The sequence below is a fragment of the Calonectris borealis genome, chromosome 11, assembly GCF_964195595.1.
Source record: "Calonectris borealis chromosome 11, bCalBor7.hap1.2, whole genome shotgun sequence".
NCBI classification, from domain to species: Eukaryota; Metazoa; Chordata; class Aves; order Procellariiformes; family Procellariidae; genus Calonectris; species Calonectris borealis.
Genome location: NC_134322.1, coordinates 22,313,688 through 22,334,284, shown reverse-complemented (window position 1 = coordinate 22,334,284; position 20,597 = coordinate 22,313,688). Strand labels below are relative to the sequence as shown.

The following is a 20,597-nucleotide window of genomic DNA, read 5'->3' as shown; positions in this document are numbered from 1 at the left end:
GTATCCCACCCCCGCGAGAAGGGCTGGGCATTGCCTGGCTCCTCACAGCTGGAGAGCTGGGAAAGCTGCTTAAAAATAAATCCTATATGTTTTCAAGCCTCCTTATTGGAGTTTCTGTCCCTTCTTTTGAGTGTCTTTAACTCTTTTTCCCTGCCAGGGCTCTGCAAGCATCCCGTTGGCTCCCACAGAGGGATGCTCTGTTTCATACCCCAAATCCCTCTCCATTTTTCGGGATGTCCCTGGCAAGCCTTAGGGGCAGTGGAAAGCCTCGGATTTGGATGTTTGAGCTGGGGCGGCTGAGCCATTTCTGGGAAAATGAAAAGAAAGAGAAAGTTTTTGGGGCAGATGTTGGCCAGCCCCCTCCTAGCAGAAATCCTAGAAAAAAATTACGGACCAGAGTAAAACCTTCTGCCTTTCCCACCAGCTCCTTTCCCCGATGCCCTGTCCCTGCTGCTGTCAGCGGGTCCAGGACTTCTCCTGCGTGTTTAAAATACCTTGAGACTGGCACTTGCGTAGAAATGCCAGGGATTCCAGCAGGCTGAGCCCCGTGCGTCAGGGAGATAACGGCAGCGGGCGATGCTGAATCAGTAAATAAGCGGCTGCCCCCCTCCTGGGGGAGAGCATCGCCCCTCGGCTGGGTCCTTGGCTGCAAGGACCGCGGGAGATGCCTGGTCTCACCCCATCGCATCCCAGAGAGCTGCAGCTCTGGGACCAGCTCCAGGGTGAGGTCGTGGGTCTCTGGGTACCGGGGCTTGAGCCCAGGAGGAGAATAAATCCCTCTCATGGGTCACCTTGTGTTTACACGGCTCAGATTAGCAGAGGTGAATCCTAGGTGGAGAAAGACATCCAGGTCCAGAGGAGGGGAGGTATTTCTCTATGAAAAAGGGGATTTCTGCTCCCAGGTTAGCCCTTGCCAGGACCAGCTGTCCCGTCTTTATTCCAAGCACAACACTACGTTGGCCGTGGACCAGCACAGTTGGGAAAGAACATGAGTTCATTTTTTTTAGAGGAGACAGAGACCAGAAAGTCCCAGAGCACTGGGCAAGCACAAAACCCAGTGTTTTTTCCCCCATTGTATAAAGGGGACTTTAAAGCACATCTCATTTTTGCTTATAACAAAGTTTTAAGTCAAAAAACTCCCATCACACGGCAAGGTCAGTGCTGCCGTTGAGCGTCACCAGAGCTGGGGATGCTGCCTGGGAAGGGGCAGGAGCTGCTGGAGGGGGATGGCTGCTCTGGAAAGCCAGAGAGCGTTTCCCCATCCCCAATTTCTTTGTAGACCAGTTTTGGCCGATATCTGTCTGCCTTCCTGGAGCCAGCTGAGGTATTTTGCTTAGGTGACTGCAGGGCAACGATGCCAAGTAGCATAAGAGCAGGGTTTTCATTTAAAAGACTCCTCTGAGCTAGTCCCTGCTCAGAGCACGTGTGCCAAGGGATGGTCAGGGCACTGAACATCTAGAGAAAATGCTGATCGAGAAGGAATCAGTTATGTGAAGATTTAACACGTGTCAGCAGCCACAACTCGTGGTCCGGGAGGTTCAGGTTGAGGAAATACTTCTTCTCCAGCAGGGTTGTGCAACCCTGGGTTGGGCACGCAGAGGTGGGGGATCTCCATCCACGGACATTGCGAGCCTCAGCCAGGCCAACACAGGGCTGATACATCTGGTGTTGGACTGGAGACCTTCTGAGATCCTTTCCACCCACGTTTCCATGCCCCGCTCCTCTCCCTTCTGCCCCAAAACCTGACAGCTCACAGCTCTAAGGGGATGGTGAAGACTTCTCCCAGCTGTTCCCCCTAAAAGCTCCTACCTCCCACCTTGCTGCAAGACAAGGACCAAACCCCTCCAGCGATGGTCAGATTACATGGATGAGGGAAGAAACCATACTGACAACCCCAACCCAAAGCTCCCTCATCCAACCCAGAACTAATCTTGTAATTTTGAGGGAGGGCTAATTTGCTTTTAGATCCGAGAGCAGCCAAGGGAAGGGATGGGACTGGGGTTTAGGTGACCCAAAGTCTCAACTCGAGCTCCGTACCTTGTGCCAAAGAGATCTCACTGCAAGGTGACATCTATCAAAGGGCATCCAGCTGAAGGTCTCCAGGGTGCTGCATGACACCTAAAGACATACCAGGTTGTGCAGTACACCACTCTCCTCTGTCCCTCACAACCAAGAGAGCTGCCCAAGCTCCCCAGAGCAGGCTAAGAGGTTGCAGAAGTCCTCCCACCCCCTGCAAAACCAGCTCAAGCGGTGGCCATGCTGCGAGCAAGCCCCAGCTCCTCACAGGTCTCAGTTTTCCCACGAATCCAGCCACCTGAATTTGCTCTGACAACAAACATCGCATCCCCAAGATGTTCAGTTGGTCCCATTCCCACCACTACCTAAAGTGGGAACCTCTCCCAGCTAGTGGGGAGCAACATCTTGCCATTATAGCTGCTCTGCTGAGCAGAAAAGCCCAAGTTTCATAGCAACAGGAGGGGAAAAAAAGCAAGTGTGACTCAGGCATGTCAGAAAGCCCCTTTTGGAGGAGGGGAGTGGGGGCAGAAATTCCAGTCCCTGCCCCAAGGACTGTTTACACACTTCAGCCAAGGCTTGTTACATACAACTATGTGTAAACAGTCCTTGGGGCAGGGACTGGAATTCCTGCCTCTGTCCCAGGCAGAGCCCAACCCACCAACCCGCAAGTTGTGCTCCCTTCCTCATCCAGCAAAGCTGGATTTCTCTCCCAGAGACAGCTTCAGGCAGGAGGAGAGTGGTCCAAGTTTTATTAAAGCCTTAGCTCCCCTTGGCTTACCGAGTAAGGAGTTACCAGTATAGGGCAGACCCAAGTAGCTCCACAAAAAGGTAAGATGTTTTGAGGCTAAACACAACTCCGTTCTTCTAAAGACAAGAAAACAGAGCATCAGTTGCCAACTAAGTGCTCTGGGGGAAGTTCATGGGGGTGTAAAGCTGTACAAAGCTCTGCTGAGGACAGGGCTTCAGGAGAATGAGACATCAAGACTGGGTTTAGGGAGGCAAAGAAGCACAGTTAAAGTTAGCATGAAGATTTGATTAGCTCAGGCTCCAGGAAGACTTCTCCACCTCCCCCCAAGTCTCTCACAGTCCTTCAGAGTCTATAAAAGTTGAAACCAGCGACTTAAACGGGGTTGTTGGGCTTCCGGCAGACAGTCAGAGCTCCTAGAACAGCAAGGATCAGGATGACCAAACCAGCAACTGCTGCCAGTCCCAAGACCATCCACAAGTGACCTGCATCTAGGAAGGAGAAGTAAGGAGATGGTTATGGCTAGAGCCAGGACCTGCCCCACAACCCCCCTCCACCATTCCCTGGGTTTGCCCTACCTCGTGAAGGCATCCTCCTCACTGGGTGATCCTGCCAGCTGTGGATGAAGAGAGGTCCAACTGCAACATCTGCCTCTTTCACCAAGGGATCTGAAAGGGAGGACCTGTGAGCACTCAAACTCATTTGACCATCTAGTTCTCCCAAGTCTTAGATTAGCACTGAGGAGCCAACAGGTTGTGAGGCAGCTCCAGCCATCCAGCTCCGGGCAAGTTACCACGATGGTGACAAAAGACCAAGAGGCACACTGAGACATACCAAGCTGGGAGGGCAGTTCTCTCCGGGCACGTCCTCCTTGCCATGGGGAGGGAGCATGGAGCCTCCTGGAGTGCCTGGCCAAGCCACAGCTCCTCATCTCGCAGCAGGAGCAGACATCCCGGGTGCCTTCCACAGGAGCCCAGCTAGAAGAGAGCCTGGTGAGTAGCCCATCCTATGGTAGGAATCCCTCACATGCTTTGGGGTCTCCCAGGAGAGACCAAAACCCTCCCACCCAGATGGCCAACCCCACCTTCCTGAAAGGTGACACACCAGATGAGAAGCCCAAGCTCTTCACCCTCGGGCAAACTGCTGTTCCAATTACTCACAGGTTGCTGGCTTTGTTGAAGGAGCAAGCCTTGTTCAGAGGGTCTGGGGCTTGGTCAGCCAGGGAGACCTTCAGGTGGCAGGTGATGTAGATCTGGGGAGGCCAGGCAGGGCAGAGGGGTTAGGCTGTCACTTGCCTTTATGGCTTTCCCACACACCATGAAGTTGGTCTCCAATGGGACCACCAACTCCCCAGGGCAGCTCAAACCCCTCTGCTTCCTTCCAGCCACTTAAGGGCTCAGATATTGAAGCCCATCAGAAGGGCTTGCCTTGACCAGTATCAGAACTGGTCTTCAAGGAAGATCCTTGGCTCAGAGGGCCATGATCCAGAAGCAGTAATACAGGGTGACCTCATTCACACATTGCTATGAGGTAGTTGCCTTGGGAATGTAATTCTAGACAAACCACGTTAACTTTCTTGGTGGAGTGAGGCCATAGCCCCATCTAGACGAGGGACTTCACTTGCTTCAGGAAGGATTTACCAGGTTGCTGGAGTCTCCTGCAAACTTGAATGCATCTACTGCAAACTGAAGCACATCTTGCCTGGGTCTTGGGGATATAAAAGTCGAGGTGGCATCATCCAGTTGCCCATCCACCAGGCACCTAGACACAAAAGCAAGGACCAGCAGGATCCTGCTATCAGAGATAGCCATAACCTGAAAAAAAGGCATCTCTAAATAAGGGAACAACCAGCTCTTACCCACTGAAGTCAATGAAAGCATACTGGGGAGAAGAGCTCCTGTCTGGGGCCAGGGTGGCCACACAGTTGTCCACAAAGAGCCTCAGAGGTGCGTGGTTCTCTGTGTTGACACCAGCTTGGAAGTGGAGGACCTCTCCCAGTTGAAATATGGTGGACACCCTCTCGGCACTCCAGTCATCTGGAAGGAGAGCGGTCACCAGGCACTCGTGAACGGGAAGCCAGCTTGGGCTTCACTGCTTTCACCCAAGGAAGCCCCAACAGGCACAAGGCCCTGGGTGCTCCCCAAAACTGTACCAAACCCCACTTGCTCCAGGAGCACTGGGGTGATACCAGCACCAGCTGTGACATCTAGTGGAAGCGTGGCCAGCCCAGGGTGCGCTGCACCAGAGGAGACCCTCACCCAAAACCTACCGTTCATGAGGCGCAGGGAGAAGGGTAGCTTCTCCTCAGAGGACAGGGTGGAGCGGAAAGGTGTCCACGTGGGCTTGACGCCATTGCTGCTCACGTTGTACCTCCTGGGGAAGAGATGCCCATAGTTAAAGGCGCTGTGGCAGCCAATGGGCTTGCTTGGTACTCACCCACATTGGCTCACCTTGGGTAGTGGCACTCAACAGGAACCACAGCAGGGCTGGTGCGGACAATGACAGGGTTACCAGCAGGAACTGGTTTGTAATTTAAGCTCATGCTGTAGACTAGAGCATCAGGGGTCACCTGGGGAAAGACAAGACACATTATCCAGTCCAGTAAGAGCCCTGTTCCTTGCCTGCACACACAGAGCGGCACATTTAAACCTGGAGACTCAGTGCTGAGATGTTTCTTCTGGTCATCAGCCAGTAGTATTTGTGTGTCGGAGGCAGGTGAGTGGCACTCATCCTGCTGCAAGGGATGCTCTGGGCTGGGGAGCTGCTCCAGCCTGTCCCAGGTCAGCAGCAGAGCTGGATGCAGAGGTGCTCAAGCTGATTGTTTTTTTTTTTTTTCTTCTAGTTTCCATGCCCCAAAACAACAGACAGGAAGGTCTGTCCCCCACTATATAAGAGGGTGACTTCTGCTTGGGGGGGAGGGCATTTAATGAAGATATCTGCTGGCTGGAGTATGGGAGGGTACCTGCTCACCCTGGTGGCCCCAAGCCTCTCCCAGGGGGGAGAGACCACTTCAAATTTAAGTTTTCTGTGAAGTAGCTTCATGCTACGCTCAAGCAGCACCCAGATGCCTCCTAAGGTAGGCATCCACTGCTGGCTTGCTGCAGAGGCTCCCAGCACCAGGTCATCTGGAGGTGGCAGCAACAGCAAAAGTAGTCCTGGGAGATCTAGATACCTCTGTATTCATCAAGAAAAACCTAATTTCTCTGCCTCTTGCATGCCCTTCCCTGCTTCCACAACACCAGAGCTAGCCCCTGAACCAGACAGAACAGCTTCTGCTGCCCTTGAAAAGCAGGCTGAGATGTTCAGCCTGTAGGAAAGGCTTTGGAGTATTTCCCCAAGCCCACCTACAACCCCCTGCCAGTCTCAGCATCCCAAGGCACTGAGGTGCAACCCAAGAGGCAGACCCCCACCCTAGGGTTCCAGCCCCCCACCACCTTACCCTGAGGGTGCTGCCACACTCATGCAGTCCAGCCACGAAGGTCACCGTGGTCTCAGCAGCGTTCCAGACTGCAGGCAGGCAGGCAGCCGAGCCCAGGGTCAGCTCCGCAGCCTTGACCAGGCGCCCCGTGCCAAAGAGGTCCCTGTGCACCCTGACCACCACCTGCGCCTCCTGGCACTGCACGGCCACGGGGTGCAGCGGGGCAGCAGCCTGGAGCTGGGAGACATCCACCCACGCCCAGGGAGAGGGCTGGGAGAAGGCACGGGGCTGCCCCCAGGAAGGCTCCCCTCCGTACCTCCATAGCTCTGCCTCCCCTCTAAAGAAGCCCCAGGGGTTGTAAGCAACCACCTCCCCAAAAACCCAGCAGAAAAGAGCAAACCCCAGGCTGCTTCTAGGCCTCATCCTGCCTACCAGGGTCCAGCACAAGGAGCAACTGCTGCCCAGGGACCTTTTATAGCCCACACCTCTCACAGCCTCTCCCACCCCAGGTGATGCTCGGCACACCTCCCATAAGGGCAATTGGCAACAGCTGAGAGCACCCAATTCCCTGGGAACCCATCGTGGTGGGCTCTAATGAGCTAATGAGGTACTGGATTGGGTCCCTTGCCCACAGGAGAGATGCTGAGTTTGCTGTCCAGCCAGCTGCAGGTTTTTCCTCTATTTTTTGGTGACAACCAGCTCCGTAAGACGCACAGAGATGTGTCCCACCTTCAGACCATATGTCCCATCTCTAGATCATGGGGCCCTTCTGTAGCAGGGTCACGGGGGCATGGCGTGGGGGGTGGCACTTTCCCAAGGTACACCCACTCTTCAGGTGCCCAAACTTGTCCCTGTCCCCAGCTCCTTCAAGGTGGTGATGATCCTCATGGAGCCGCTCATGTCAAGGGCAATTGGGGATTTCCAGGACATGAGGGACTCATGGCTGGCTCTTCACTACCGAGCAAAAATTGATTTTCTGGAGGAAGAAGGGGAAATTTAAACTTGAATCAAGTGGAGGATTAAAAGGAAAAGGGGGGATCGTGGAGGAGATCCTCATCGGTTGCCCTGAACTGTATCCCTGTTCCTGCAGGTCCAGACTCCACACAGTGGCGTCCGCACCTATTTCCTTGTGTTTCCTTGTGTTTCCCGGGATTTTAGCAAAAGAGAGGAACACGCTTGGGCACACGTGGCTGTTTAACTGTTTCCTGAAGAGACTTGTCCCTTGGAGCCACCAGCTTCCTGGGCAGGACTGGTGTTGAAATGAGTGGTAGTAAAATAATGACTAGAATAATCCTTACTGGGAATAATATTAGAGCTATTAGTCATTAGAAATAATAATGATTTCTAATAATTATTAGAATTATTAGACCTGGGGCAAAACAGTTCCCACGGTGTCTGGGCAATCCATCCCTTCCTGGGATGATTCAGCAGCAGGTTGTCCCCTCTGTGGTCCCCAGAGGGAGGGGACCGGGGCAGGTTGACCCAGCTGAATCAGCCTGCAAGCTTCCTCGTGCCTGGTTAGAGGCTATAAATCAGGAAGAAAAGCAGGTTTTTTGTATTGAAGTGACACCGGGGAGGAGCACGGCTTTGGACAGGAGATCTTGTATGGGGCTTTAGGGACAGCACAAGGATGTTTGCTTTGCCCCTGCCTCTGGGTGAACGTTGGTGTGCTGATTGCATTTGCTCGCACACACAAGTGAGGACCAGGTGGGATGTCCACGAGTTTCGGGCGATAGCCGTGGCTGAATCAGGCTGTTTTGGCATGATCCAAACTGGAGAGCTGCTGGCGGGCGGGACAGGTAGGTACCATCCGAAGGGAAATGACTTGGGTTGTTCCCATGCGGAGCAGGCTGACGGGCTTTCTCGGCACCTCCCTGAGCAAACAGGACCTCTTGGTGCTCTCTTGCTTGTCTTCAAGCCAACGCCTATCTTGGGGTTAGCCACACGTCTCACGTACGTGGGTCACCCCCTGCTCATCGCGCTCATCTCAGCGGCGTCGTGGACTCAAAGGGGCATCACGCTGCAAAGCGCCCATCACCGCAGCACCCACCACCCTGCACATCTGCCTTTTTGAGCAGGTGGGTATTGCGGGAGCGGGCAGCAAAAGGAAACCATTTGTAATGCCCAGCAAATTAGGAAAATCATTTATTTCTTCTGCATCTGTAGGCAGGCACAGGAGCCAAAGAGCAAGGAGGAGCATCCCCTGATCAAGCAATTCCTTGGCTCTCTTTGAGCTTGGAAAGCAGGGGGAGAGGTAGGAAACCCATACCCCTAAGTGTGCCCACTTAGGAGGTTCACACCCCTAGAGGGGTCGGATCCTGCTGATCCTGCTGAGGATTTTCAGTTCTTCCCACAGCCATGTCCCACACAGCAGCTCACGGGAACAGAGCAGCTCTGCCCAACCTCCTTCCTAGCAATGACCACCATCCTTGGTCCTTCCAAACCAGTTTCCCCAGCTGCTGTTTCTCCAGCTGGCTTCAGATCCCAGTGACCCCTCCCAAACCCCAGACCAGAAATGGTTCAAAAGATTTCTCCCAAGAGTTGGCTTGATCCATCCAGGGGGGAAACAAAGGCACGGCGTGACTGCAGGGTGTCGGATCAGAGCCAGGACATCTCTCAGCCAAGCTGGTGTCCTCACCTCTTCACTGTAGCACAAGTTCAGATGAGAGAGGACAGCAAGAGACCCTCACACCCCAGAGACCCAGACTCATCACCCCAGGCAGGAACAGGCAGGAAATATTGAAGGCAAAACTACCGATGTGAGCCAGGATTTGGCTCCAGGACTCATTCCCTCTCACCCACGGGGAATGAGTCCTGGAGAGGCGCTAGCATCGTTCAACACTCTTTCTTGCTCTTTATGGCTCTTGGGAAACTGCTTCCAGGGTCTTCTGGCTTTCAGCCAACTGCTCCTCGTACTGGAAGTAGACCTTGACCTTGCTCAGGTTTCGGACTTCCTTTTCGGAGCTGTGCCGGAGAGCATTGATGAGACGGGATGCTTGCTGGAGCCCCTGCTCGGGGTTGCGCTGGTAGTAGGACCGGAGCTCAGAGAGGCCGATGTTGTGGGCAGCTAATGTTTGGGCTGATGGCTTGGTGAGGAGCTTCTCAGCCAGCAAGGGCTGGAGGGAGATGAAGGTCTCCAGGCTGGCTTGACTGAGGATCAGCCTGGGTTTGTTCACCAGATTGACGTCCAGGACCTTGCACAGGTACTTCACGATGTTGGCGTTCTCCATGGCGCTGCAGTCACCAAAGTGGCACCAGAGGTAAGCACTGGCCAAGTTCCTCAGCTTGTAGCTATCCCTTTTGGGGATCTCCTCCTTAATCACGGGCAAAATGTCCAGGAAACCATACACGACAGAGCTGAACTCCTCTTTCTTGTTCATGACTGTTAATGCTTTCAAGAGGATGGGAAAGGGGAGTGACCAGAGACCAAAGCCACCTAGGATGGGCCTGTGGACAGTGTTGAGGTGGCACAGCAGATTCCTCAGACCGATCTCGTAGACTCTGTTTTTGGCCATCAAACTGGGTAAATGTTTCACTGGCTGAATCAGGACTGGGAATATTTTCTCTCCATCTACCACCGTCATCTGAATGCTTTTATTTTCTAGAGAAGAGGAGGGGGAAGGGAAAGAGGATTGAAAAAGGCGGAAAGGCAGAATTAGTCTCTTATTCAGTAGGAAAATAAAACATTGATTGAGTTGCTCAGCCTCTAACAGCCTTCACCATCGATAGCAGCTGGGGACTGATCCATCATTTCACCTATCTCCACCATTCAGTCACACCCTCAGCTTCCAGCACCTCCAACGTCCTTCAGGAGTGCCCTTCCCATTAACACCAACACCTCCTGCACTGGGATCATCCCCCCCACCAGGAACATAACGGCTTTCACAGCTTTTTGAGGGCGGACTAAGGAGAGGGGCTTGAAAAGTAAAATCCACCTCGCCCAAGAGAGATTGGCCCATGGGAAGGAGAAGCAGGGGAGCCCATGTTGACACAACGGCGCAAGGGCTGGGTAACTGGCTGAGCAATCTCAGAGAAATCTCCCCATGGCCCTATGGGCTCCACGTTCCTCCAGATGTCCTGAAACTCAAAGGCAAGGCCTCTTGGGAGCTCAGGATATTGTGCTCTCCCTTACACAGCCAAGGCCATGGTGGACATGCCTGAACTTCTCCCCTGCAAAAAAAGAGACACTGACAGATGGGGATCTGAGCTGGCTGCAACATGGGACCTCCTCTCTTAGGATCTTACTCAAAATCTTCAAGTCAAAGAAGACCAGGGATCCTTGTCTCGTGTCCAGTGTCTTTTGGCTGCTGATGGAAAGGCCCAGGTAGTCTACGCTGGTGTTCTCGTCGAGCATGTAGCTGAGGTCATCTAGTAGACTGGAGTCCTGGAAGAGCACAAAATTTGCTTTTAATAAACGTCACAGGAAGAACCAGGGCAGCAGCTCTGGGCACTTGTGTCCTGGAGGTTACCAAAGCTCAGGGATCTACTCAAACTGCCTGCTAGAGGACTTAGCGTGTAATAAGCCCCTCTGGTTGGTCATGAAGATTTGCCAGGACCGCAAAACAAAGTGACGTGCATACTCCATGCATGTCCACATGGGATGGCTTGCTTGGATCCTTCCCGACAGGTTTTCTGCTCAAAAGTGATAGAAAAGTTGGGGCTACCCAACATCTCCCCTCTGGCTGTGAGCCAAGGGCCTAACCCAGCAAACAGCAGGCAGGGAAGGGAAGCTGCTCATTTCTAAAACCTCTTCTGAAGAGCTGGTCACCAGCTTTTGGACGCGCAGACTGTCATGTGAACTGCTCGGTGCTGCACAGTAACAACAAAACGCGATCCATCCATAGGCTCGAAGAGGAGGTGAGGTTTTGGGCTGCCTCTTCTTGCTGGCCTTCATTTTGGCTGCTCACCACCTTGGCATCGCCAAGATGGTATCTACCAAGGTCTCCAAGCTGCTAGGCAGCCCAGTTCCCCCAGAAGTGGAGGAGAGCTAGAGGGGATTTATTTTGGCACTCAGGAAGGATTTCACAAGTTCCTTGCCAGGTTTTAAGGGGGATTATGGAATGGTCCTGAAGGTCTGGAAGCACCAAGTGGTCCAGTCTCCATGGCTTAAACACTGAGCAATGCAGGACCAGGCACTGAAAGCTCTTTAGCTGCACTCACCATCGATTCATCATCGGTGCTGTCCTCCTCAAAGCTGTCCAAGCAGAGAATATCGCTATCTGCCAAGGTAGGAAAGAGGTGTCAGCTTTCGGATGTGGGGCTGTCCACCCCTGCAGTGAGTGCCAGGGCTGATGGGTCCCCCGATCGGCATCACCAAACATGCCGAGAGGTGGCACCTGGACAAGGTGGGTGGGGAGCAAGCAGGGAGCAACTGCACCCTCAGGGTCCCCCTGAAAAAGGACTGATTCCCCCTCAAGCCACAGATAGAGAGTACACACTGGGCAAGATCCTTCGGGGGAGAGAGAACCAAAATGCAGCATTAGCCTAAGAGTATGCAAGCAGTTGAAGGAATAAAGTCTGGTTCTCCATCAGTCTCCACCAAACATCTTGTCTTTGAACAAGACAATGCGCTGGGACATAACTATCCTCCTGGGATGTCTATGGAGATGCTGCAAACTCCCCTGCCTCGATGCCTACACACGTAAAGTCTACCCATGGCTTCACCGCCCTGGACACCACGTACCTGAGTCATGCAGCCCACCGTTGCCATCTGCCATGTCTTCCAGCAGGCTGTCCTTCTGGGTGAGAGTCTTGGGGGACACTGAATAGCTGGTGCCAGGCTGGCCCAAGCAGCTTGGCTCCTGCAGCACCATCTGGTTCCACCCGTCATCGTTGTCTTCAACCTTCACCTTCACCGGCAACGTCAGGACACTCGCATCTTGGACTTTCTTCCTCTTTGCAGGGATGGAAGTGGAGACCTAAGTATGCAAGGAGGAGCCCACTGAGAGCGGCCCTGCGTGGTGAGGGATGGAGATGTCCTTTGCCACCGGAGTACAGCCGAACAAGCTTGACCACACGGGTTTGTTCCTGCCCAAAGCGAGCGCTCTGCTTGCCCAGATGGTCTCTGCTGCTCTGGGGTCACCCAGCACCACGTCCTCATTTCTGGCATGAAGCCCCTGGCTCTCCTGGGCTGTGGCCACTCCAGCCACCTTGGTCAAGGTCCCCTCTCTGCCTGACAAGGGTCAGGAAAACTTTCTGCTTTGCTTAACGGCTGCAAAGGAGAAGATGGGAACCTCCCCTTCCTGAGCTGGGGGAATAAATCATCTTTATCTTCTTGCTTCAGCCCTGAGGCTCCCAGGCTCTGCAGGGCTTGCAGGCAGGGCTAAGCCCTTCTGCTCCCAGCCTGGGGACGTGCTCTGCAGAGGGGCAGCCTGGGGGTCCCCAGCCCCGGCCCTGTGGCGGCTGTTTTGTCCCAGGCAAAGGCAGACAGGTCTGATGCTAGACAAGTCCTTCATGCACTATGGAACTGGAAACCAGAAGAGAGCTTGCCTTCAACATCGTTGAAGGCCACTTCTGCTTGAGTGGGGCTCTGCCCTTCTTGTGGGAGATGTGTTTGGGGGCCCCAAATCCATCACAACCAGTCACAGCATCTCTCCCCCGCCAGCCCCAGATGTGGGCAGGGCAGGGCAGGGTGCAGGCAGGAAACGATTTGCAAGCCACCGTGCCTACGAGAGCTCTTTGCAGTGCATGCAGCGGCATGTCTCACGCACATTTGCGCCTTAGCCAGAAAGGTGCCTTCAAGGGACAAAATCTACCCTGGCTCTGCAGCTCTACGCCCAGCCAGCTTGGCTGATCTCCTTTTTCAAAAGAGAACTTGGAAAGGAGCAACCAAACGCCAGAGCTCAAGCCACCTTGCAATGGCTGGGGGTAGCCCCAAATTCCTGCCGGGTAACCCCAGAAGGCAAAAATCCCAGAGCAACGCAAGCAAAACCAAGTCTCACCTTGTGGGAGTTTTCCGTGGCTGCAGCTGGGGTGGCTTCTGAAAGAAGAAAAACACGGCAAGCTGAGGGGAGGGCAAGCAATGCTGGGGACATCTGAGAGCAGCAAGAAAAGACTCTGCAGAAGGTGCAGGTGGCTCTGGGGCCACCTCCTTGGAGGGTCACCTCTTGGAGATACTACTGAGGCCAAAATCCAGCAGTGAGCTTGCCAGCTGGGCTGGGGAGGTGCCCATTCCACCCAGCCACCCACCAGCTCATTCACCCATCTTTGCACTAAAGCTTTTCCTCCAGCTCTCCCATACGGGTTTGCTGCCCTCCCACCCATCCCATACCCATAAGCCAGGAGGTCACACGTGCTGGAAAGGAAAGAAAAAAGAAAATTAGCAGGATCATGCTGTTCCTGAGCAAGTTATTGCCATGCAGCGGCGAGGGCTCATTCGTGGGGGAGATGCTGCCTTCCCAAACCCAGCAAAAGACCAATGCACCGTTCATCCCAGGAGGATTTATTGGCATAGCAAGGTGAGATGGAGAGCTTGGTCTCCATAGGGACCTTTAAAGGGTCTTCCAAGCAGCTGCAGTCCATGGCAAACGTTCTGATTTGAAGACCCTCACTTCTTCCTCCGCTTCTGAAATCTGGTGCTGGGCTTCCCACCACGCTTGCCCCTGGTGGGGTGCCTTGATTTGGGGCATTCCCCCTCGGAGGCTGGGCTGGAGGGCTCCGAGCGCGCCGGGCTGGTGGGGGAGGCGGCAGGAGGGGGTCTGTTAGGGGAAGGGGCCGTAGCAGCCGCTGGGACCAGCGGTTCATGGTTCTGCGGGGTGCTGGGAGGGAATAAGTCCAGCAGGTTGGAGGGCAGCGACGGCCAGTCCACGTCTGCGGTGGGGGCGTCCCATGGGTTGGCCACAGGCTGCAGCAAGGGTCCCACAGCAGGGACGATGGTGGCCAGGGAGCGGGACATGGCCTGGATCTCCCGGGTCATGGACACCAGGTGCCTGTTTGCCCTGCGCTGAGCTTGCAGGAGGCGATCGCCGATCTTCAGGAGCTTGTCCACCTGCTGCACGTTGGACCTGGCCCAGCCACTGAAATCTTCCTGCAGGGAGGCCAGAGAGTCCTGGATACTCCTGGGAAGAGGCACAGTGTCCCCATGGGCTGACCCCGAGACTTCCTCTGCTTCTTCATCCCTCTGCATCAGAAGGGCTGGAGGTATGGGTTGGGTGGGGGACATATCCCCTCCCTGGTCTGGACACACATGTCCTCTGCCACCGGAGGGGTCCGACACGGGGGCACAGGGCTGGTGGTGGGCAGGCAGCCCTGCAGGGAGACCTCCATGCGGTTGACAATGCTCCCCGGGAGGCTCGAGGTCGAGGATCAGGGTCTCGTCTTCGGACAGGGAGTCGTGCTGGGGAGCAGAGGTACCTGTCGTGGGGAGGGAGGCTGAAGGGAGCAGGAGGGGAGAATCAGGGCTCAGAGGGTCCTCCCAGCCTGCCTCGGTGGGGTGGCAAGGGGAGACGGAGGGACGATGCCCACCATGTGACGGAGACGCAAGGAGTGGGGTGGGAGGCAGCTTGCCCCCAGGAAACCCCAAGCTCCATCCAGGACATCACCCCTGGGCTCTTCTATGGACCATCCATAGACCGTGAGCTCGCCCTGAGGAGCTCCGTGGTGGATGCCCGCAGAGGGCCAGGGAGGACACTGGTCATAGCCCAGGTCTCAAGACAGCAGCAGGGGGATGGAGCAGAAGACCCCACAAAGTCTCTTCCTCCCATTGCTTTTTCCCCCCCCATTTTCTAGAAGGATGCTACCACCTTCTGACCAAACCTGGATCCTCCAGCACACCATCCCTGCACACGTCACAGACGCCAAGGCCTTCACCATTCCCAAACCACCAGCATCTCCGCCACGGCACTGCTGCCAAAGAGCTGGGGGAAGACCTGGGCAAACCCAGCAGTGGTCGTGGACCTCTTGCCATCCCTGTTGGGGAGTGCTCCTGAGGAACATTTTGCCCTCCCGGTTGGACACACCATCCCAAGGCGGTAATCAACAACCCAAAAGGGGAATTGCCCCAGATGGTTTTGGACAAAGGTTGAGTAAAGACAAACTGGCTGGAGATCTGAGGAGCAGAAGTGGTCAGTGGGTGGCAGGACACTAAGGCCTGGAGGATGGTCATGACCCCTGAGGGACCTGCACGTGTCACCAGCACAAACATTTCTCAGAGAGGATGCAGAGTGGATCCAACCCTTTGACCTGCTTCCTCCTTGCCAACACCAGCCTCTGCGAGCCCCTGCTCCATGTGCGCCGTCTCCAGGTGCCACTCACCTCCCTTGTCCTTCAACCCAGGGCATGGCTCCATCCCAAGCGATTCACCGTGTTCCCTCCCAGTACAACTGCATTTGGGGGACCGCCCTACTCCGCAAGGGCAAGAGACAAGCGTTCCTTTGGAAGCGATGGATGCAATAACTGCATCCCATCCTTGGGGGAGGTTGGAGTGTGCCCACCCCATCAGCAAAGGCTGGAGGTACAGGTCCATCAAGTCACCACGTGGAAGGAGACTTGAAATCCATGGAGAATATGATCTAAGTAGGGATTATAACCTTCAACTCTGCTTTTCAACTCCCCGCCCTCCCCAGCCCACCTGGACAAGTGCCTCCTCACCTGGGTGCCCGGTGACGCGTTCCACCAGCGCCTGCAGCCTGGCCCGGCACTCGGCCATGTCCCCGGGCTGCGCTCGCTCCCCGGCCGCCGGCGGCTGCAGCCGCTGCAGTTCCTCCAGCGAGTCCTTGATGAAGGGCTGCATGTCCATCACCTCCTGCTCCGTGGCGTAGAGGCTCATCTTCTCCACCAGCCGCTCGCCCGCCTCCATCCGCCGCAGCACCCCCTCCACGTGCTGCAGCTCCCTCGCCAGCTCCCGCCGGCCCTGCTCCTGCCGCGCCTCCACCAGCCCCAGCAGCTCCTCTTCCTCCTGCCGGATCAGCCGCACCAGCTGCTCCACGCGCTGCCGGATCAGCTCCCGCATCTCCTGCTGCGCCTGCTCCAGCCGGGCGGCCTCATCCTGCAGCGCCGCGTAGGTGGCCTCGAAGCCGCTTCTCTTCTGCTTCAGCTTCTGGCTCATGGTGCCCAGCTCCTCCTGCCTGCGCTGGGTCTCGCTGTGGATGTCGGAGAAGGGGGCGTGCTGGCTGTCCAGCAGCGCGCACGAGCAGCACAGTGGCTTCTTGCACTTCTGGCAGTAGATGCTGTGAGGCCAAGCACAAGCGGAGCAGTAATTTAGACCACGCACTTTGCAATTCATTCATTGATCAACTTGCAGATTCATTCATTCGTTGAATTTAAGTTACCACCGAGTTTGGGCCAGGCATTTGGTTTTATACTCTTACCAATTGCAAAAAAATATGTTGGTTCACTATCCCCACAGGGTTTCTGCTCCTCTGCTGGGCTGGCTACAGTCACTGCAGCTCCTGCGCAAGCATTGTGGTAGACATTCATCCACACATCGCAACGGCAGTAAAAAAATGAGCTCTCTGCCCTTCCACGAGCACTTATTTGGGTTATGTGTAAGAACATAAAACCAAAGTGTATCTTATCTCCATAAGGCAAGAAGTGGGGAGTGGAGATCATCATCCATCCCTCATAAAAGTCCTGGTAGCCTTGGCAAGTGATGGGCTAGGGACACGCTGAGGCATCTGGGCCATCGTGGCTAGCATCAGTGCTGGCCTCCACGGATGCTCCAGCCCCTTCCCTTCTTGCTTGGACTTTCCTTTGAGGGCATTTAAACCTTGTCCTGCACTGCACCCATGCCGTTCCCCAAATCCCCTCCAAGCTGGTCTAGCACCACGTCCTGGTTTCGGCTGGGATAGGGTTAAATTTCTTCCTAGTGCTGTGGTTTGGATTCAGTATGAGAAGAATGTTGATAACACTGATGTTTTCAGTTGTTGCTAAGTTCCCTCCTAGTAAAGGACATTCAGCTTAAAAAAAAAAAAACCAAGCGTTGGGAGGGAGCACAGCCAGGACAGCCGGCCCAGCTGGCCAATGGGGTATTCCATACCATGTGACGTCATGCTCAGTGTATGAATGGTAGGCGTGATCCAGGAAGTAGCGATCGCTACTTGGTTATCAGTCAGCGCGGGTGGTGAGCAATGGCATTGTGCGTCACTCATTTTGTATCTTCTATCATTATAATTTTCATTATTATTATTATTTTGTCCCTTTTCTGTTCTATTAAACTGTCTTTATCTCAACCCACGAGTCTTTCTCACTCTTACCCTTCCGATTCTCTCCCCGTCCCACCGGGGCAGGGGGGAGCGAGCGAGCGGCTGCGTGGTATTTGGCTGCCTGCCGGGTTAAACCACGACAGTCCTTTTTGGCACCCAACGTGGGGCTCGAAGGGTTGAGATAACGACACATCTGACCCGAACGGGTTAAAACAAGTTGGTTATAAGCATTCATTATATCGGTTTAGTAGTCGCTGGTCACAATGTTGGTTTGTTTACTCTCAGAGTTGTTGGATCTGTTCTTGGAGTTTTGGTCTGTAGCACCTTACTGGCTGTCTATACTGCTGATTATCAGTTTTTATGTGGGGTTTATCATCTCTGGGAAACGCTGATTATCAGTTTTTATGTGGGGTTTATCATCTCTGGGAAACGGATTAAGGTCATTGCTTTGCTATACTGTGTGACACCGGTTTATGTTACGATAAAATTATTGATCAGGAGCCTGTATTCAGCACTGCCGTCATTCCTGTTCTTCGGGAGCTATCTTTTGGAAACTTTTAATAATTACACTTTTTACCCCTTCTCCTCAGAGAGCCAATTTAGGGGGGAGACACCTTCCTTCACCTTCCCCTTCTCCTCCAGGCTGATTACAACAGCTCTGGAGGATTTTGAATATCCTTGGGATGCTCAAACCAGCGTGTTCCTATTGCTATGTCTCCTGGATGTGTTTCAGGCCTCGTTTAAGGTTAAACAACTATTTAAGAATACCCCCCAGAGATCTGCCCCGAGGCTGGATAGTTAGGAGTGGCAGGGTGAGTGGGATAGCATGGGCAAGTGCCTAGGACAGTGGCCACCTCCAATGTTTTGGAGCTTCACCCCTGAACAAGTGCAGAATCCTGAAACCACCATGGCAGCTGAAGCAACAGGCCTTCTTCTTGCTGAGTTCCATCAACCTCACCCTCCTTACCTAGCAAGGAGCACCCCACACACTCTCCTCCCTCGGTCTACCCTGTCCCCACTCTCCCATCATGAGCTCGAACGCGGCTCCGTCCAAACCCTCCCTCCATGTCCTAGAGCCCACCGGTCACCACTTCCCACCCGTCTTCTCCATGACATGGTGGCAATCAGGCCAGCAGAGGGACAGGGACACCCAACTCAGTCCCATCATGGACTAGCCCAAAGAGATTTGTGACAAGAAACCACCCAGATGGGGACAGACCTCCTTAGACCTACCTTATCATCTGGCTCTTGTGGGTTGGGTTGGAGCAAGACAAGTTACCAGTCCTCCTGGGGCCCTCGAGGAAGTCCTTAGCAGACCCTGCCCTGATGTCCATCACCCTCTTGGCTTCGTGGCTCTCCCTCTTCAGGTAGCGCTGGTGGGCCTCGAAGCACTTGGTGCAGAGGAACTCCTCGCATTCGGAGCACCAGAACTCACTGGCTTTCTTGCAGTTGTCACAGAACAAGTCAACTCCGTCACTGATCTTCTTGTAGACCTTGAGCCTGGCCTGCAGGTTGGTGAAGAGCAGGTTGTTCATGTCGGGGATGCCGCTGGCCTGCGGGATGGCCGTCCGGCACACGGGGCACTGCCCGATGGGCTTGTTCTCGCTCAGGCAACCGAGGCACAAGGTGTGGAGGCAGTTGAGAAGCCTGAGGTTGGGCGATTCCCGCCGGCAGCCCTCGCAGAGGACGAACTGGAAGTCATCTTCTAGGAGCTTGGGGAGGGCGGGAAAGAGCACAAGATGAATGAGCACTGGGGTGCGTTTTTAAGAGCTTCTGAAACCACATCCTCGGGGGGGACGTGACCCGCGAACCCAACCTGGAGCAACCAGTGAGCGACCACTTCCCAGCAGTGATGCCCAGGCCCTGTAAGCAGCCCAGGGATGGCCCGTGCACTGTGGTAAGGTTGGATGGCCAGGTTTCCTCCTCCTCTAGCAAAGAGGAAACAGGACGGTCCCCCCGGCTATGGGGCTGGGGAGGGCTGCAGAGGGGCAGCGCAGAGGATGGGGCACTAAGGACCGCTGGATCCCACCCTGGCAGGGTGGGGACCATCCTCCCAGCCATCCCCCCACCCACCTCCCTCGCTCAGCCCATCCCTCTGGCCTCCCGCCTCCCTCCCTTCCGCATCTGTGCTTTCGCAGGGCTGGGGGGGGCTGGATTAGTGTCCAGCCCCCCCAAAAAACCGGGGGTGGGGGGGGAACACCCCAAAAACTCTTATCCCCACCGCCCACCCCCCCCTCCAGGCCACGCTTTGGGGCTGAGGACTCCCTTGTGGCCTGGACACCCCCGCCCAACCCGATCCCCCTGCACCGCCCGCACCCCCCTCGCCGTGCCCCCCTGCACCGGTCGGCGCTCACCCGGGCGCCGGAGCCGGAGCCGGAGCCGGCCATGGCGGGGCGGGCAGGGTCGGGGGCCCCTCCGGCTGCCTTCGCTGCCTGCGCTGCCCTCGCTGCCTGCGCTGCCTGCACTTTCGGTTTCCCCAGCGCTGCAAATAACACCTCCTTCGTGGCTGCGCAGAGCCCGCTGCCGGCCCCGGCACGCCCCTGGAAAGGAGGGGAGAAACCCGGAGGGGACCCCCCAAAAAGCGTTTCCCCAAGGAGCAGCACCCTCCCAGGAAACGTATTGCAGGGCCCTGCTGGGAGGGGGCTCAGGGACTGTCCCCCCCACCCCGCCTTGGAGAGCATTTCCACATCCCTGTTTGTCCCGGGAGGCTGGCTGTGTCCTGGTGGTCCTTTGCTCCTTGCAGGGCATCGGTACCCCCCAGCCATCTGCACCGTGGGGACCACCAGGAAAGGGGGATCACCGAAAACGGGGGACCACCACAAACGGGGGACCACCACAAAAGGGGGACCACCACAAATGGGGGACCACCAAAAACAGGGGACCACCACAAAAGGAGGACCACCACAAATGGGGGACCACCAAAAACAGGGGACCACCACAAAAGGAGGACCACCACAAAAGGGGGACCACCAAAAACAGGGGACCACCACAAAAGGAGGACCACCACAAAAAGGGAACCACCACGAATGGGGGACCACTACAAAAAAGGGGGACCACCACAAAAAAGGGGACAACCACGAATGGGGAACCACCACAAATGGGGGACCACCACAAAAGGGGGACCACCACAAAAAAGGGGACCACCATGAAGGGGGGACCACCAGGAACACTTGGGGTTCACCCATCCTGCCCGAAAGGAGGGCTGTCACCTCCCCTCCGGGCTTTTGATGGCTGTGGGATCTCCAAAGCTTGGCCCAGGCTGGTGCCAGCCAGCCCC

At 55.3% G+C, this 20,597-nt stretch overlaps 2 protein-coding genes across 4 annotated transcripts; both read right to left on the bottom strand.

Moving 5' to 3' along the window:
* Positions 1-2,748: 2,748 nt before the first annotated feature.
* LOC142086880 (zona pellucida sperm-binding protein 3-like) lies at positions 2,749-6,606 on the bottom strand. Its single transcript, XM_075160559.1, has 9 exons — positions 6,201-6,606; positions 5,212-5,330; positions 5,031-5,134; positions 4,620-4,797; positions 4,402-4,522; positions 3,922-4,013; positions 3,596-3,738; positions 3,340-3,429; positions 2,749-3,252 (listed from the first exon to the last, which is right to left on the bottom strand). Exons 1-9 carry the CDS (start codon positions 6,600-6,602, stop codon positions 3,137-3,139), a joined length of 1,365 nt encoding a protein of 454 aa, XP_075016660.1. The 5' UTR covers positions 6,603-6,606; the 3' UTR covers positions 2,749-3,136.
* Positions 6,606-19,777, bottom strand: LOC142086879 (protein PML-like). Of its 3 annotated transcripts, XM_075160555.1 has the most exons (8): positions 19,675-19,777; positions 18,554-19,032; positions 15,768-16,345; positions 13,121-13,158; positions 11,863-12,097; positions 11,340-11,398; positions 10,425-10,563; positions 6,606-9,780 (listed from the first exon to the last, which is right to left on the bottom strand). In XM_075160555.1, exons 1-8 carry the CDS (start codon positions 19,705-19,707, stop codon positions 9,035-9,037), a joined length of 2,307 nt encoding a protein of 768 aa, XP_075016656.1. In that variant the 5' UTR covers positions 19,708-19,777; the 3' UTR covers positions 6,606-9,034. The 3 variants fall into 3 exon arrangements, with proteins under 3 accessions (XP_075016656.1, XP_075016657.1, XP_075016658.1); XM_075160556.1 differs by lacking the exons at positions 6,606-9,780; positions 10,425-10,563; positions 11,340-11,398; positions 11,863-12,097; positions 13,121-13,158 and adding an exon at positions 13,198-14,549; XM_075160557.1 differs by lacking the exons at positions 6,606-9,780; positions 10,425-10,563; positions 11,340-11,398; positions 11,863-12,097; positions 13,121-13,158 and adding an exon at positions 13,198-14,531.
* Between the last annotated feature and the right edge of the window lie 820 nt (positions 19,778-20,597).